General features: G+C 37.2%; 1 protein-coding gene and 1 non-coding gene across 3 annotated transcripts; one reads left to right on the top strand and one right to left on the bottom strand.

Moving 5' to 3' along the window:
• The first annotated feature begins 23 nt into the window (after window positions 1-23).
• On the top strand, window positions 24-6716 carry LOC145787407 (deoxyhypusine synthase-like). 2 transcript variants are annotated; one of them, XM_082599158.1, is made up of 9 exons: window positions 24-228; window positions 457-580; window positions 1477-1639; window positions 3724-3907; window positions 4276-4381; window positions 4864-4967; window positions 5177-5302; window positions 5402-5544; window positions 6609-6716. In XM_082599158.1, exons 1-8 carry the CDS (start codon window positions 40-42, stop codon window positions 5507-5509), a joined length of 1104 nt encoding a protein of 367 aa, XP_082455284.1. In that variant the 5' UTR covers window positions 24-39; the 3' UTR covers window positions 5510-5544; window positions 6609-6716. The 2 variants fall into 2 exon arrangements, with proteins under 2 accessions (XP_082455284.1, XP_082455276.1); XM_082599150.1 differs by lacking the exon at window positions 6609-6716 and having other exon boundaries at window positions 5402-6505.
• Window positions 2415-2516, bottom strand: LOC145765744 (U6 spliceosomal RNA). Its single transcript, XR_014288624.1, has one exon. It is a non-coding gene; the product is annotated as a U6 spliceosomal RNA (small nuclear RNA).
• Window positions 6717-16430: the final 9714 nt, after the last annotated feature.

Raw genomic sequence — 16430 nt, 5'->3', positions numbered from 1 at the left:
TGATTTTTAAGGAAGTATTGTAACATAGTTAGCTATAATATGGCCGCCCCTGGTGATGCTGTTCAAGCAGTGCTGCTTAAGAGTGCAGAAATGCCAGAAGGTTCAGTGGAAGTTTCTGGTTACGACTTCAACAAGGGAGTCGATTACCATCAGCTCCTACGATCTTACACAACGTCAGGATTTCAGTCTACTAACTTTGGTCAAGCTGTGATAGAAATAAATAAAATGGTTAGTTGTGATGTTGCCAATATATCTGGTTTGCTATCTTATGTTCTATTAACTCTTTTTAAAAGTAACCGTTAAGTTGAAAGATTTTGATTAAGTTCTGTAGGTTTCTATAGCTTACATGCTAATGGCTTATTAGTAACTTAAACTTTTTGAAAGGTGGTTTTGATTAGTCCTATTGCACAGTCCTATTGCCATAATTTAGTTCTGATTAATTATTGCTCCATGCAGATAGAGAAACGTGAAGAAAAATTATCAGAAGAAAACCTTCAGAAAGTCAACCTCAATCCAATAGAACGTCTCCGTACAAATTGCACTATTTTTCTTGGTTACACATCCAACATGATATCAGCTGGTTAGTCGTTTGTGTTTATATATTTTAAAGCACAATATTTGAACCTACAAGTCACTACAAGCAATAAACAAACTTATAGACAGGTAATCAAATCACTACCTAATCTAGTCGTGTCTAAGAAATCAGTCATGTACAATTGATGAAAATTTGGAACAAAAGCAGATTATCACGTTACACATCTTGTGGTAGTTTAGCTTATCTTATCCTAGATTTCTAGAAGAACATGTTACATTATATAATAAAAGCATCGTTAATATCTACTGCTTCTATAGATTAGAATTTGTTTTTTGTGTCACTTCGATTTATACTTTAAGTATGTCATAACCGCTAGAATGCTAGATAAATCCATTTTGCAATATTTTACGTTGTTATTATTGCAATAAGTACTTTTTTTTTTTAAGTTGAATTTAGTTTGGTTGCTCATCAGGCTTGCATTTCCTCCTTCCTATCTGTTCTAATGTTCTGCAAAGTGTAAGAAAGATAAACAAATAAAATCGTTTCACCGATTTTTTCAATTTTCACACCTATTTAATGTACATTCTCAGTTTTAACAACATGAAGTTTTTGTTGTAATGTAATTTAATATTTTACACAGTAACGTATAATTTATGCGTTTGCAAGTTTATATAAGTATGTTATTGTTTTAAGGCAAAATGTAATTTCTATTCCCAAACGTAATGATTATTGCCTTAGACATTGAGACAAGTTATGTGTTTTTAACAGTATAAATTATGTGTTTGACTTTCCACATTAGCAATTAGCATGGTGTGTGAAACGTTAAGTGGAACATTGCAATCTATGACTTGTCATTAGCACAATGCCTGTCATGATTGTCAGAAAGACTTCTCTTTGCAACGTGGTATAATTTTTAACACGACAACTCATTTTTGCACTAGGCATCCGAAGCACTCTACGATTCCTGGTACAGCATAATCTTGTGGATTGTGTTGTTGTGTCCGCTGGAGGGGTAGAGGAGGATTTCATTAAATGCATGGCCCCAACTTATATTGGCGACTTTGCTTTGAAAGGAAAGGAATTACGTAAAAAAGGAATTAACAGGTGGTTTTAATGTTTATTATTTATAATAAAATATCGTCAGAAAATTGTCGTTTTATTAGCAATCTTGGGAAAATAATTTGAAGTTATGAATGCAATTCTTAATTAACCTTGCTTATTAACTATAGTCTATTACAAAAGACAGGTTGCATCTGGCGTTTCTCTTTGAATTTCTTTTTTCATTTTCTCACTAGAAAGCTTGTTTTCTGAAAACATTGCTGTGCCGTGCTTATTGCTTAGATCAGGGGTCACCAAATGGCGGGCCGCATGCGGCCCGCCACGCTGTATCGCTGCGGCCCGCGGAAGGTATCAGCGTACAAGTATCACCAAAAATACTTTTATTGAGGGAGTTAAAGAGCACGAAGGCAAAAAATACTTTCCTGGAAGCATATTTTCGCATTGCATACGATTCCACCGACCGACCAATCAGATTATAGTTCTAGGTGGGGGTTGCTTAAAGTTATTCCAATGCGATGTCCAGCCACACTGTCCCAGTGGTTGATTAAAACGTCTGTTTTCGAATTTTGAAATTGTCTGTGAGCATAGGGTTGCTTATTTTAAGTTTGCAAATGTCATGTAAACACTAGTGAGTTTCGCCATTATTGTGTTTCACGAGCAGTGTTCTCTTTATGCAAGTTTTTGTTGGCAAAATGGGTCGGTGTGCCAACTCAATTTATAATAAATTGGCAATATATTACATATAAATTTAGAGACTTTTTCTGATTGTATTATGAAAATATTTAGCTTAGTAGGCCTACTGCAAAACGTTTTTTTTTTAAGAAATATGAAACGCTTCACGATTTTGCGTGTCATCCTTGCGCAGGAGCCATGCTAATCTGTATCCTTCCAATTATCGTATATGTACTGCCGAAGCAAGTACTGCAAAATGTTGTTAATCAACAAATTCTTGCCACGCTGATGAGCACCGCAAGTGACAGTTGTTTATAATAAAATAAAGACGGTTTTATAGCTTCTCACAAAAAGGATGAAAAACCAACTCATTGCTTTTTTAGAGGGAAGACTGTTCATAAATTACGATTTTTCGGTGATTTCCACAAGCGTTTGTTTCATGGTACCTGGTGTGATGATGTCTAGTTTAGCGTTGGTGGTGCCTTCAACATTTAGTTGCAGAATGGTCACTCCTTGACCTACAACAGCTGGTGCTGTTCGCCCTGACAAGGGCGCTGTGCTTGGTCTGGGGGTGCCATTCTGGTGATTGTTCTTCCGCATAACTTTATAGCGACAGTTGTAGCAAGTTTAGTTTCCCAAAGTCGGTACTTGCGGGGGCGGCCACGTGGAGGTACTTGCTTTCGTCGGCAGAGAGTGCTGCTTGTGAGTGTAGTGAAATGCAGACGGCAGCACACATTATCAAGGATTGCCGGCTATACAGACCTCCTCATGGTATGGAAGGCCTAGTTTCCATCGATGACGACACCAGGCAGTGGTTAATCAACGGATGCCCTGACATATAGCGACAACACGAGAGAAGATGGTACCTGGTTTCTTTTTCCCTGTTATTGGAGCCTATTTTTCGCTGATATGTTTGCAGGTCACTATTGTTGCCTGTATTGCGATGTATCAAACATTTACTTGTTTACTGAAACTGTTAATTGCAAGATATCTTTTGCGAAGCGAAGTAACAACACCACTCTTGCTTGGCGATGAATATTCTGATGAAACCGCTCGCCTCGCTACAAGTGCACAAAACAAGTGGCCTCTATTTATTAGGCATTGTTAAAAAAGTCCAAAGTGTTGTAAAAGGAGTTTGGCCTGGCAGTAGCGTTGTTCGATTAATTTTGTTGCTACGGTATTCTAACAAAAATATGAACAACATGTAACGCTGGATACTGGGTACGAAATGCGTTCTTTTCTAGCATAAGAGTCAAACTACCTAACATTTTATTAGTGCGGCCCGCCACAGCTCTCCTTAGTGCCAAAGTGGCCCGCATGCAAAAAAGGTTGATTACCCCTGGCTTAGATTCAAGCAATTGGTAGCTTTTTTTTTAAATATTTTTTTGTAATTTGTAAAATTGGATGTTTTTTGGAACAAATGACAACGTATCAAATAAACCGCGTTTCTTGTTCAGAATTGGAAACCTTCTCGTTCCTAACGACAATTATTGTTTGTTCGAGAATTGGATAATTCCTATATTTGACCAAATGTTGGTTGAACAAAATGAACAAGGGATGAAGTGGACTCCATCTAAAGTCATTAATAGGCTAGGAAAAGAAATTGATAATCCAGACTCTGTATATTATTGGTGCTATAAGGTAACTTTTTTTAAATACATTCATTTAACAATCGGCTTGTAGAACAGAGTATAACGTTAATCTAAAGCGAGTTTTGGAAGGTAGTGACATAAAAAATGAGAAAAGAAAGACCAAATAAAATATGAGATGACACAGTGAAAGATGAACTGACAAAACGAAACTTGAAAATTGAAGATGCTTACCACTGAGAGACGTGGAGGAGTTACTTCAGACAACTGGGAGACCCTGATGTTTCGGGATGAAGAAAAAGCTTCTTTGAAACAAAATGGAGAGAGATACAGCGCTATATGACACACACACAATACGACAAATAGTAGTTTCCAAGACAGAAAAATATGAAAGCTTAACCCTCACTTTTACATTTTTAGAACAACATCCCGGTTTTCAGCCCAGCCTTAACTGATGGGTCACTGGGGGACATGCTGTACTTCCATTCTTACAAGAACCCGGGACTGGTCATAGATATTGTAGAAGGTATTTCAGAAATTATGGATCTATGTTGCTTTGCATTGCATAAAACAATTGTAGTTGACCATATAATTCAAATGCCCCTTTGGTTGTACAAGCAGTTGTAAGACGCCGATCGCGTTGCCAGCGATATTTTTACTGACGAGACTTCAAGTTTGGTTGAAGTGAAAGCGTTCATCTTCAGGCTTAGAATAGAAAATCGCCGTCATAGAAAGAGCTTATTGCACTTTCTCAGATTTTTCCAAACGTTTTTGTCATGACAGCGATTGGTGTGGAGTTACAGACGTTAAGGTTTTGTGTCAAAGACTTCTGCTTCTGTATTGCACTTTACCAGAAAGCATATCACCAAGTTATAATATACAATTGTTTTTGTCCTTGGTTTGAAATGCTTGTGGCTTCAGCACTTACGTTTCTATCTATTGATTTGTGTGTTCATAAGTTTTATATGACTTCAGACATTTTTGACGGTCATTTTTGCAACTTTTCAGACATTCGTCTGATGAACAACCAGGCTATATTTGCTGCGCACACTGGAATGATTATATTGGGAGGCGGTCTGATCAAACATCATATCTGCAATGCTAATCTCATGGTGAGAAATTGCTTGTGTCTGCCACTTCAGGGTTTTGCACCATGAACAAAAGATTGACCACAAATTATTTAGGCTAAAAGTATATCATCTGTTTGTGGTGAAGTAAAGTCACCTCACTTCACTAATCCAGCCTCAACGATTTCATTAAATCCTGCTATTTACCATTCTGTCTTGCAACCTGCGAACAAATGCTGTTTTAATACGTTTAGAGAAACGGAGCAGACTTTTCTGTGTTTGTCAACACTGCGCAAGAATTTGATGGGTCGGATTCCGGAGCCAGGCCGGACGAAGCTGTTTCGTGGGGGAAGATTAAGATGGATGCTCATCCCGTCAAGGTGGGTTGTTGATGCTTATTTTGCTAGAGACCACGTGATTGCTTGTCATTTTCAACCGCCAAAAGTTTCATCACAAATATCATTGTTGTGTCACTTTAGTTGTATGCTGAAGCCAGCCTGGTTTTTCCACTGATTGTCGCTGAAACATTCGCCCGTCGTTTCCATTCCGAGGGGAAATCTGCAGACAAGAACCAAGCCGCGGATTGAGCATGTGGATGACAAGTACAAGGGTCAATTCAAAGGTTGGAATTTCGTGAAAGCGCTTTTCTGCATCGTTGAAGGAAATGCGCAGTTCAAATCTGAAAACGGATCATGAGCAAATTTATGTTCGTGGAATGAGCGTAGCGTTTTTATTTATTCTTCTGTTTAATCGCTGTCAACGCGATATATTGCGTCATTATATGTGCCCACTGCCCATAGCATCACTTTATGTTGTAGGATAATGCACAGTTTTGGAAAGAAGAAATTTGCTATGGGAGATCGCAAACATAACGTTATAAAGCTTAATCAGCTGCAGGGTTGCAGTAATCAGCTGCAGGTTATATCGACTGTTGGTGACGTAACTGAGGGGGAGAGCTTTTTGGAATACAATTGTTTTTTTTTACTGAAGAAACGAATGGCTCGTGGGGATTTATTTTCTAAATTTTTGGACTATGGCCAGGGTTAAATGAGAGAAAAGGTTCATATCCTCTAATGCCGCATTACGACCAGGTTCGTTGAGAAGATTATTTGGGCCAGGTACCAATGAGATTCTCAGACCTCAAATCTAAGACATTTTAAAGACAAATGCTAAGAATACGCAGTAGCTTTTTTAAGCTTCCCGGCCCCTTGGGAAATTTCCGAGCTCTTGAAATCATCCCGGATTTGAAAGTACCCCCCGGACTCCCCCCTGTCAACGCTACTGATTAGGTTACAAATAGCCTAACAATCATCATTTGATGCGTCTTTATCAGAATCGTCATGTAGAGTTTATGGCGACAAACGTCTTTTGAAGTGGGTACGACGCTTGTGAACTGTTTAATACAAAGCCATAACTGTTCGGGCACACATAGGCAGATTTTTATTTGTCACAATTTTGTTATTCTGGCGTGAACTTTACTTTTTCAGCTCACGCGCAGTGCAATGTTTCCAAATCGACATTTTGTGTAAACGTAATCGCTGGTCAAGTGCTGTTCTGTCAGCAAATAAATGCATTTCACTGACTGCGGTGTTTTTTCGTTCCTTGCTTCAAAAGTAGCCTACCTCATTCAACGATCGTCGTCGTGTAAGCTTTTGAATCCGAGAGTCTATTCTTTTACCACCCCAGATTCACGATGTTCCCAGACTACACTGGAAGACTACTAGAGAGCAGCCAGTCTTTGGTTTCAACATCGATGACGCGCAGACCTTCCACTCAGTTGGGTGGCTTGAAGATGGCACAATTTTTGATGATGTAGTTTGCTGTCTGTTCCTCAGGGCCACATTCACAAGAAGAAGATGCCATCCTCCATTGGTAGGCCACTAGATGCAGTGATGGTGACTCAAATAACAATATTTGTTAAAATTATGACCAGCTGCTGTTTGAGTACATTGACGACCTAGTTTTTCAACGGTATTCGTAAAAGTGAAGGACGATATTATTATTGATCTTTGCCATGTTAACGTACAACTTATAGATTTTTCTCAGCAAGTCGAGGACGATTTTTCAGTCTTCGTTTTTTCAAAGTTGAAACAAATTCTTTATGCTCGATAAGCCTCTTTAAAAATAAAAGGCTTTCCGCAGCTTACAATTTTGTATTTGATGAAGTAATTTTGGAATGTTTGTTCTCGGACTAAAAAAGCCTGAATATAATTGTAGAGGCATTGACCTCTACAATTATATTGTTGTTGAAGCAGGTCATTTTACTGAAATTGACCGAATAAAATTTCCGCTTGTTGCCAGCATCTTACTCCATCCACTAGGTGCCGCTAAATGGTGAATTGTAACCAAAAAGAAATCGCGTCTTCATCGGTACGAAACTGGCCTGATCATGGCAGACAAAAAGTTTCTGATTCGTTGAAGAAACTTTAAAATCGAGCAACGCTGGTTCGAACCTCGGGTTTGTGCGCTTGAGCAACGCATTTCAAGGTCAGCTTTCCATTCGGTGGCACCTTGAAGATGGAATAAATCATTGACCAAATACTTTAACAAGTTAAAACTTTGATTAGGCTGCTCTGCTTATCTCGGTGATTGGTTTGAATATTCATCCTCGGACTGACAAAGCCTTGATTGGTTATTCCGGGTAGTTTCGCATAGGCCTACTTCATAGGCTTTTGACACAGGGCCGGTTACCGAGATTGGCAGAGTGAAGTTTTCCGATTGTTGAAGTGTTGTTGCTTGGAAATTATTTCATTCACTAGATGCCGCTGAATGGAGAGCAGTCCTGAAATGCGTTGCTCAAGCGCACGCCCAGAGAGTCGAACCAGCGCCGCGTGATCTTGAGCCGGGCGCGTAACCACTGAGCTAACGGGACGGACGAAGCGTGCATCGGCGAATCAAAGCCTCTCGACCACAAGGCAGTGGCGTAACTACCCATTGGATCTTGTGGATAAATCCAGGGGCGGCACGTTGCTGGAGGGCGGCAAAATGTGATAACGTTTTAAACGAACAAAGACAGTCACATTAATTTATTCTCAAAATGACTCAGACTTAAACGACCTAAGCATTGATCAAAGTGAAGCCAAAAAATTACACAAGTTTAACCTCTAAACTAAGTTGCAACTTTTTTGGATTGTGACTGACTATGTGGTATTTGTGGCGGTAAAATGATACTCATGCTGTTGAAGTCATAATAGAATGTCGGTTGCAACTTGTAAGCTATAGCATTGTTAAGTCAATTTAGCTTTGGTAGTTAAGTTTAGATTCACCATCTGTCTGTGGTAGATAGATGGGATTCCTCTATCTTCAGCATGTGTGAAGATGGGTTAGGTTTGTGAAAAGTTTCAGGTTTGAAATAGATTACTTAGCTTAACTCAGTAAGTTTGCAATTATGGTTATTGTTTTTTAACTATTGTGCTGCAGATTCCAGAACAAGTTTTAAGTACGGCAGCAAATTTTTTAACGTAATTTTTGCATATGAAAAGAGTAAAAGAAAGTGGAGCTTTTTTTAGAAAGAAAAAGAAAGCTAGAGAAGAGGAACTAAAAAAGAATGAAGGAGCCATTTTGAAGTTCGTACAAATTTCCTCAGCTAAAGAAACAGAAGAGGATAGTAGCCGCAGTAAATCGCTACCTCAAGTTGAGACGGAAGAAGAAGTATACCTCGAGCAAAACAATAACGAAGTGATCATTGAAAGAAGTCAGCCTATGAATGAAACATTTTCAGATAAAGATAAAACAGATGATATCTATTCTTCTCATAACGATGTCGATGCTTGGCCAGAAATATTAACTCATAACATGAGATTTGAGATGATCAATTTAGGGCCCGAAAGGTTTCAGAATAAAGAAGGGCCATTCAAGCCGTCGATTAGAGTAATTAAAGAAGGAGACAAAGAGAAGGAATCCTTAAGCTTTCTGAGCAAAAAGTGGTTTTATAAGACGCTAAGGAATGGTGATGAAGTTCTCAGATCATGGTTGCTATATTCGGACAGCCACTCCGGATTATTATTGTCTCTGTTTCAGATTATTTCAATCGATAAATTATAATTCTCCATTTGTTTTCATACCTTTTGTAAATTTTTGGCGTCTAAATCCGTGCATTTCTTGTCATGAAAATTCAAAACTTCACAAGCAGTGCTTTGATAAATGGAACGAGCTCGCACTGAGGCTTCAGGTTCATCAAACAACTGACAAAGAAATCCAAATTCTTATGAATTAGAAAAAACAGATGGAGAGAAATCTTGCAGAGCGTAATCGCAGTCACAAAGTTTCTCAGTAAACAAAATCTTCTTTTTCGTGGTCATCAAAAAGATTCTAATTCAAGAAACCAGGAAAATTTCTTTAAATTTTAAAACTCCTTGCAAATTGCAGTACAGTGCAGTACCCTAATTTACGAACACATTTTTAGTACCGGGTACCAAACTCTCCAAAAAGGGCATAACAAAGCACCTTTCACCAGCTATCCAAAATGAATTAATTGAGCTTTTTGGTAAAAAGGTAAAAGATCTCATGCTGGAGGAGATAGACAGCAAAGTATTTATCAATTTTACTTGACAGTACTTTTGACGACTCTCATATCGATGAAATGGCTTTTATTGTTAAATACCTCAAAATCGACAGCAATAACGAGGTAGGCCTACAAATAAAGGAATCCTTTCTAAATTTTTTTTTCACTGCACGGAAAAAATGCAGACGAAATTACTATGTCTATTCTCAATGAGCTTCTGCAAATAGCTTAGACATAATGATGTGTAGAGGCCAAGCATACGACAATGCTTCCACCATGGCAGAAGTCCGCACTGGAGTAAAATGCAGAATAAAAAATATTAGTCTTGAGGCCTTGTGTATCCCATGTGAAAGCCACTCACCTAACCTTGCACGAGTTCACGCAGTGGGATCGTAGGAAGCAAACATCGTTTATGTGAATCCACACCTTATTTATTTATGAGTCTTAAGCTTTACCCCACTGTTGCCGTTTCTATCGCAAGCTGTGAAAGAAGTTTTTCAAAACTTAAGTTGATGAAATCTTACTTGAGACCGACTATGGGAGTTTTTTTTTTTTTTTTTTTTTTTTTAGCGCAATGCGACTATGGGAGAAAGCAGGCTGTCTGCGTGGACTTAGTGGAGACATTATCTTTTGACGATTTGATTTCTGAATTTGCTTCAATGAAAGCTGGACGTATTGAATTCTGAATTTTCAATAAAACTAAACAAACACTGCTTTAATTCTTCTGATATATGGAATTTTAATCAGCTTTCACGACGGTGTTAAGGGGGGGCGGCATTTCGTGCAAAAATCCAAAGGCGGCATATTGCGTTGTTACGCCACTGCCACAAGGATGCAAAATTGTCAAAATTAAGCTTAAAAAAAAGTTTTCTCCGTCCAAATGTAAATGTTTTCGTGTTCACTTCGATGGATAGAAAGATCTGCTGAGTAAGTGGTGAGCTACAAATCCTAAGTTAGCCGACAATCAAAAACATTGCTAAAGGTAACATAAAATTGCAATTAACACCGTTGTTCAAAGTTAAGTTATTAGGCCTACCGTGGTAGATACTGTTAACCAAATGAATATTCCTGGTTAAGTAGCTGGTAGGCCTATGCTGTATTTCATCACTTAAATACCGGTATCAGTAACGTTAGTAGGCTGGGCTACTGATATTAAACTTAGACATTCTTTTCCAGTAGATCAATATTTTCAAATAAACAAAAAACATATTAAGAAAGGTTATGCCAAACATTAAAAAACATTATTTTGAGGGTGTAGGCCTAAGGTGAAATTTGGCAGGGCAGTTGCTACCTTGTAGTTGTAGGCTATTTCTGCTTTATATTTTTAAACTTAGCCAATTAACGGAAAAAGGCTAAGTGCAGTTGCTTCCTGGAATGTAATTAACAGTTGCAGGTACGGCAAGAATTTTTCAACACCTTTTGTTTGTGAAGCAAACCAAGAGATGCGTTTGACGTTTGTCTTCGTTGTTGTACCTGGGTCTGCGTTCAACTTCACAAATATTGTGTGAAGTTTAATGCAAACTCAGCAGCTTATGCAACATGCATTTCTCTTGTTCAAATAGCATGATTTACTTTAAGTTAATTAATAGGCTACTTTAAATAGCACAGTAAACCATCTCGGCATGCTTTACAGCCCCATCTACACTTTGTCATCAAGTTCATTCAAGTGGACAGTTTGCTGGGTTAGTTCACAAAAACAGAAAAATTTTATGAGTCAATTTGTCATCAAGTGTTCACTCTTTCTCTTTTATTGCTTCAGCTTTTTTATCATGTATGATTGTCGTTGTAGTGAAGCGTGCCCCCGAAACTGTCCGAAAGCGGATATCGACATTTTGCTCTGCAAGCTCTTCTGCTTTTTGTGCGCTAATAGGCTACCTTTGTGAGAGTGGGTTTTGCATTCATTTAGGCAAAACAAAGTAGGCTACTGTAGTAATGTTTAAAATTAAAATACACTTGACCAAGGTGGCCTATCACAAGTTCACAACAGGGAGTAAATTTCATCTGTCTAAGAGAAAACATACTAAAGCCCAAACAAGAAATAATATAGTAGGCTCAGCTAAATATATTAATAAGCTATTGAACTGAATACTGAATAGCCTATGGGCAAATAGGCTAGGACTTTGATGTTTTTGGCAAAGGGTAAATGATAATGACAAAGCTGAAATCCAATGCAACTAAGCCATATGAAAACAAAATGTATTTTCTTTCAGACAAAATATATTTTTATCCGTTTTATTTCGTTTTAAATAAGGCTTCTTGTTTTGAGGATTACGCCTTCTGTTTTAAAATCTATTAATTTTTTTTTTCATTTTGTCTTGAAAACTAGCATGTCCGCCCCAGCAGCTCAGTTGGTTGCGTGTGACTTCGTGAACGAAAAAGCTTCAAGATAAAGTGGAGCTGGTTCGACTCTCGGGGTGTGCGCTTGAGCAACGCACGTTAAGGACTGCTCTCCATTTAGCGACACTTATTAGTGAATGGAATAATTCCACGGCAACAACACTTTAACAATCGGAAAAACTTCACTCTGCTAATCTCGGTAACCGACCCTGCGCCAAGAACCTCAACAAGTATGCGAAACTACCAGGAATAACCTACCAAGGCTTTGTCAGTCCGAAAGAGGGTAAAGATCCAAAACCAAACAAAATAAAATCAAAAAGAAATTCAAGAGGATCGCAGAGTCTGGAAAGCGCATTAAGTTGAAAAGGATTTCATTATGTCACGAGTTTTGCAGATTCGTTTATCATTTATTAGACTTTCCGGATCTCTGAAACAAAAATATTTTAAAACATAGCCTAGTTTCTTTGTTTCGGCAAAAACTCGTTTATCTTGATTTGATACGAGTAGGCTACAAGCTTTTTAATGCCTTCTTATTTCTTGGAGTGAATTTTTCTTTCTACGCCTAACAAAATTCCAAATAATGTGGTTAAAAAATAATTAAAATAGGCTACAATTTGGGTAGAGAGGTAACTTTTTTAAACCATAAACAGACATAACCCAGCAACAACACTACATTTAACATTATAAAAACAAAAACAGTAAGATAACGTTTTCGGCAAGTCATACAGCCCTTTTCAAGCCTATAAGAAAATATTAAAAAAAATACTAAAGAATAATACAATATCACAACAAAAATATGCACAAATCTAAACATGTTACCGGTATGTCTGTATATTTATTAAAAAATTGTCAAAAGTATGCTATAATTGTATCAAACTTGGTTTGTTAAACGAACTTTACACATGATTAGTTATAGATAGGTTTGCTCATGGTTTCGGTAAAGCAACATGATCCCGTGTTTTGCCAGGTTGGACAGGTAGTCGCTGGCTGTCCTAGCCCCCGAAGAAGTCAGTCGTGTCTGATTGACGAAACGTTGGAATAAAAGCAGATTATCACTTTACACATTATGCGATAGTTTAGCTTAATTTGCACCAGAAGAACGTACATCATGTTATTTAACTAAATGCCTGATGAACAGCCTCATTCGATTTTTAAGCCGTAAGTGTTTGCTAAAAGGTGTTTAAATGATGTTCTTGTAACTTTAGCTTACTGTATTAAGTTCACTTTTCTTTTCTTTTTATTTTTGATCAGCACAACGAAAAAACAATATAGGCCTACGCCAAACATCGTAGAGATCTAGAAAAAGTTAGAAGCGACAAAACGCGAACATTAAAACGTGCTTGAGATGGAAACAAAATAACTCGTTTAAAACTTTCAACTGTCACAAAACCTCACTTTATTGTAGCCTACTCGTGGCAAGAGATCCATAGGTGGTATATGCAGTAAACTATTAAACAAATTTTATTATTTGCAATTATAGTAAGTAGGGCAATGTTAGGTTACATGCAACAAAACAGTCAACATTTCCACAATTTTGACGTGAAAATAAAAATTTTCTATGTTTTGTTTGTATAGAAAATGCGCCTTATGTCAAATTTGCTAACCTATTAATCACAAGCATTGCGAAATCTCAGGTCTGTGATTCACACATTTTCACGTGCAGGCCAAGCATCTCCGAATCATTTTGGCAAATAGAACTTTGCACTTTCCTGCCAGTTACGAGCAACCACTGGCTGTCAATATAATAATAATTAACACAGAGTTTATCCCAAACGCGGTTATGAATAAGTAAACAAAGTTATTAATTGAGAGATTCTTGTGCGATGTAAGTGATTGCGCGAAAACTGTGATTGTCATAATTTGATGAGCAATGGATTTTTAGTGAGTTTATTCACAGAGACGAAAAACGTTGCGATCAATATCGGTGGCACAGTTAGATTTTTAAGTCTATGAATTTTTATAAGCGAAAAAATGCTCTTGAAAAAACGCAAAAGCAAAATATTTTACAGACAGTGCTCTATTTTAGTGCTTGTGAAAAGAATAAGGATATGATCAAGGCTACAAACTAGACTACAAAAGCAAAAAACATGTCCTTGCAAGAACGAAAACAAAGTCCCGGGGGGTGGGAATCGAACTCGGAAGCTTTGAAGGCTAATCCTGCAACTTTTTCGTTTTTTAAATGCGAAGTTGAAATTGACGAAATTTATTCGATTCGAACTTGCACTTCAACAAGAATCTATCAAGTTCCAAAAGTCGAAACGAGTAATCGAGTTAGCGTTTAGATTAAATAAAATAAATAATTTGATTAGAAGGAGTAAAATAAAAAAGTAAACTTTGGAAAACAATTCTTTAATTTACAAATAACAGTTTTCACAAAACTTTTTGACATGTCTTTAATTGTATTAGATTTTCATTAATTTTGAAAACGTTTCAAAATAAGATTTTGCTTTGGCTTAGGACTTGGGCCTGCAGACAAATAAAGTTTCTTTATCCAATCAAAAACTTGCCAAGAAAAAGACCAACTGACAAGAACCATAAAACAGAGCTATGTGACAAAGAAGGTGCATTGCTCATGTGATTTAGAAAGATTCACTAATTTCTATGATCAAGATACATCATTACCATGTGTCATGTGCCAAGTCATGTGAAATGTTGTCTTGGTTAAATCTGTAGAAATGCGGTGAAATAATCCTTTAAATGATTTTGTAAAATTGTTATATTCTTTTGCTAATACACCGCGAAACAATAATTTACTTGTGTTCAACAGACTAAAGCTTTTAGGCCTACACTAGATCAAACTGGTTTTAAATTGAAGGTCGCACACAATTTTGCTTATCTTGGCCGAATCGGCATAGGGGAAAACAAACAAATCAAAACTAGAAATACTTTTAACATTTAAGCCTCTAATACTAAGACCATCACACAACGAAACAAACAGCAAACACTGACAAGTGAAGAGTTGTCAAGGAAGATGTTTTGTCAAGCAGTGGTTTTATTGGGAGCTCTAATCGCATCAGGTAAAACGTGTCCTTGGAATTTTATTTAATGTTAAACCTATTGAAATAATAATTTGTAAATAGCTATGTGATGAAGTGTTGGAATTATGTTAGCTATAGTCCAAGCAGAATTACGTTAGCCATAGTAATGTACAAAAGAATATTAAAAATATCATATAAAAAACACATTACAAACGAAGCAATTAGGAAAAGAATTGGAGTGCAAGATAGACGGGCAAACGACTTAGCAAAACAAAAGATGAAATTCGTGGGACTTATTTTGAGAGGATCGGCAGGACAGCTACATCAATTGGTTATTGAAGGTATGGTAGAAGGAAAGAAGTGCAGGAGAAGAAGAAGAGGAACATGAGGAGATAACGTAATACAGTGGGCTGATTTGTCAAGCATCGGAGAAACAAAAAGAGTAGCGGAAGAACGTGACTTGTGGGAGAAAATAACAGCCAACCTTCGAATCGGAGACGGCACGTGATGATGATAATAGTCCAAGCATGATTGGTCTATGATTAAACTCATTTCTTGCATTATGCTTTCAGAAGAGCTTTATTCTCAATCAAACGATAAATATTTTCTGCTCCCATCATCTATTATATAGTCAAGACACACAACGTTTTTGAAGTTTTTGTGAATTTTATGTAGTTTTACAAGAAAATGAGCTTCATGGCTAGGAACAAATGGGGCTATACCCAGGGCTGTGGGGTCGGGAGAAAAATTACGACTCCGAGTCATCGGTTTATAACTGGCCGACTCCGACTCCGGACACGCCCCAATCCCTCCGACTCCATAGCCCTGGTTATACCATACATATTCTTATTTGTTTTGTTTTTTTAATTTGTTTACAAATATCAACTTTTTAAAAAGCAGATCAACCATAAGAAGAAAAAAAAACAACTAGTTTTTAACATCAGTGCATGTAGATTTGTATTTAAAGTCGAACTTTTAAGGTTATGTCAAATTATTTTTTTAATTATAGATTAAGTTTTTACGTTCTTCCGGTAACTGTACAGTGTACACTAGCTAGACTGTCACAAGATGTTGAAAATACAACTAGATTTTTATTGTGTTTCTCGTCAGTCGAGTGTAGCAAGAATTCAGTGATATGCTCGCTGTTCTATAGTGAGTAGTCAGGTAGGGCTGACGCCAGGAAGATCGCTCCTTCTCAACTAGCTTTTTATTTCTGATGTTTCGTTTTTTTATGAATACATGAATTCAACAAGGGCTCAATTATCAGAAATGTGATTTTAAGATAAACGCGTTTTATTTTTTACTGCCATTTATCTTAGTGCTGGAACTTCAATATTGGTTATATGTTTAGATATACTGGTAAGTAGTAATAAGCATGAAAATTTCACCAGGGGGATGTTCCGCTACGAAACTTTGGGGAAGTTAATTCACCAAAATTGGGCCCTTTTACAAATCAACAAGATTGTATGTGTTACCAACTCTTTTTTGACTATTTTATTAATAAGAAAATGGGCACAGAATATAATAAGATTGATTCAACCACACAGAGAAAGGCAAAACTATTATGCAGCAATGTTCACAACATTTCAAAGTCATGGTCACTCTTCATAATCGGAGTTTTCTTCGGGTTCACTTTGAGGCATGTGTGCATTCAAGGTCTTCATGTATTCTCTTCCCTCTTCTCCCAGA

This window comes from Aplidium turbinatum, chromosome 2, assembly GCF_918807975.1.
Source record: "Aplidium turbinatum chromosome 2, kaAplTurb1.1, whole genome shotgun sequence".
Taxonomy (NCBI): domain Eukaryota; kingdom Metazoa; phylum Chordata; class Ascidiacea; order Aplousobranchia; family Polyclinidae; genus Aplidium; species Aplidium turbinatum.
This window is presented reverse-complemented; position numbering and strand designations above follow the sequence as displayed.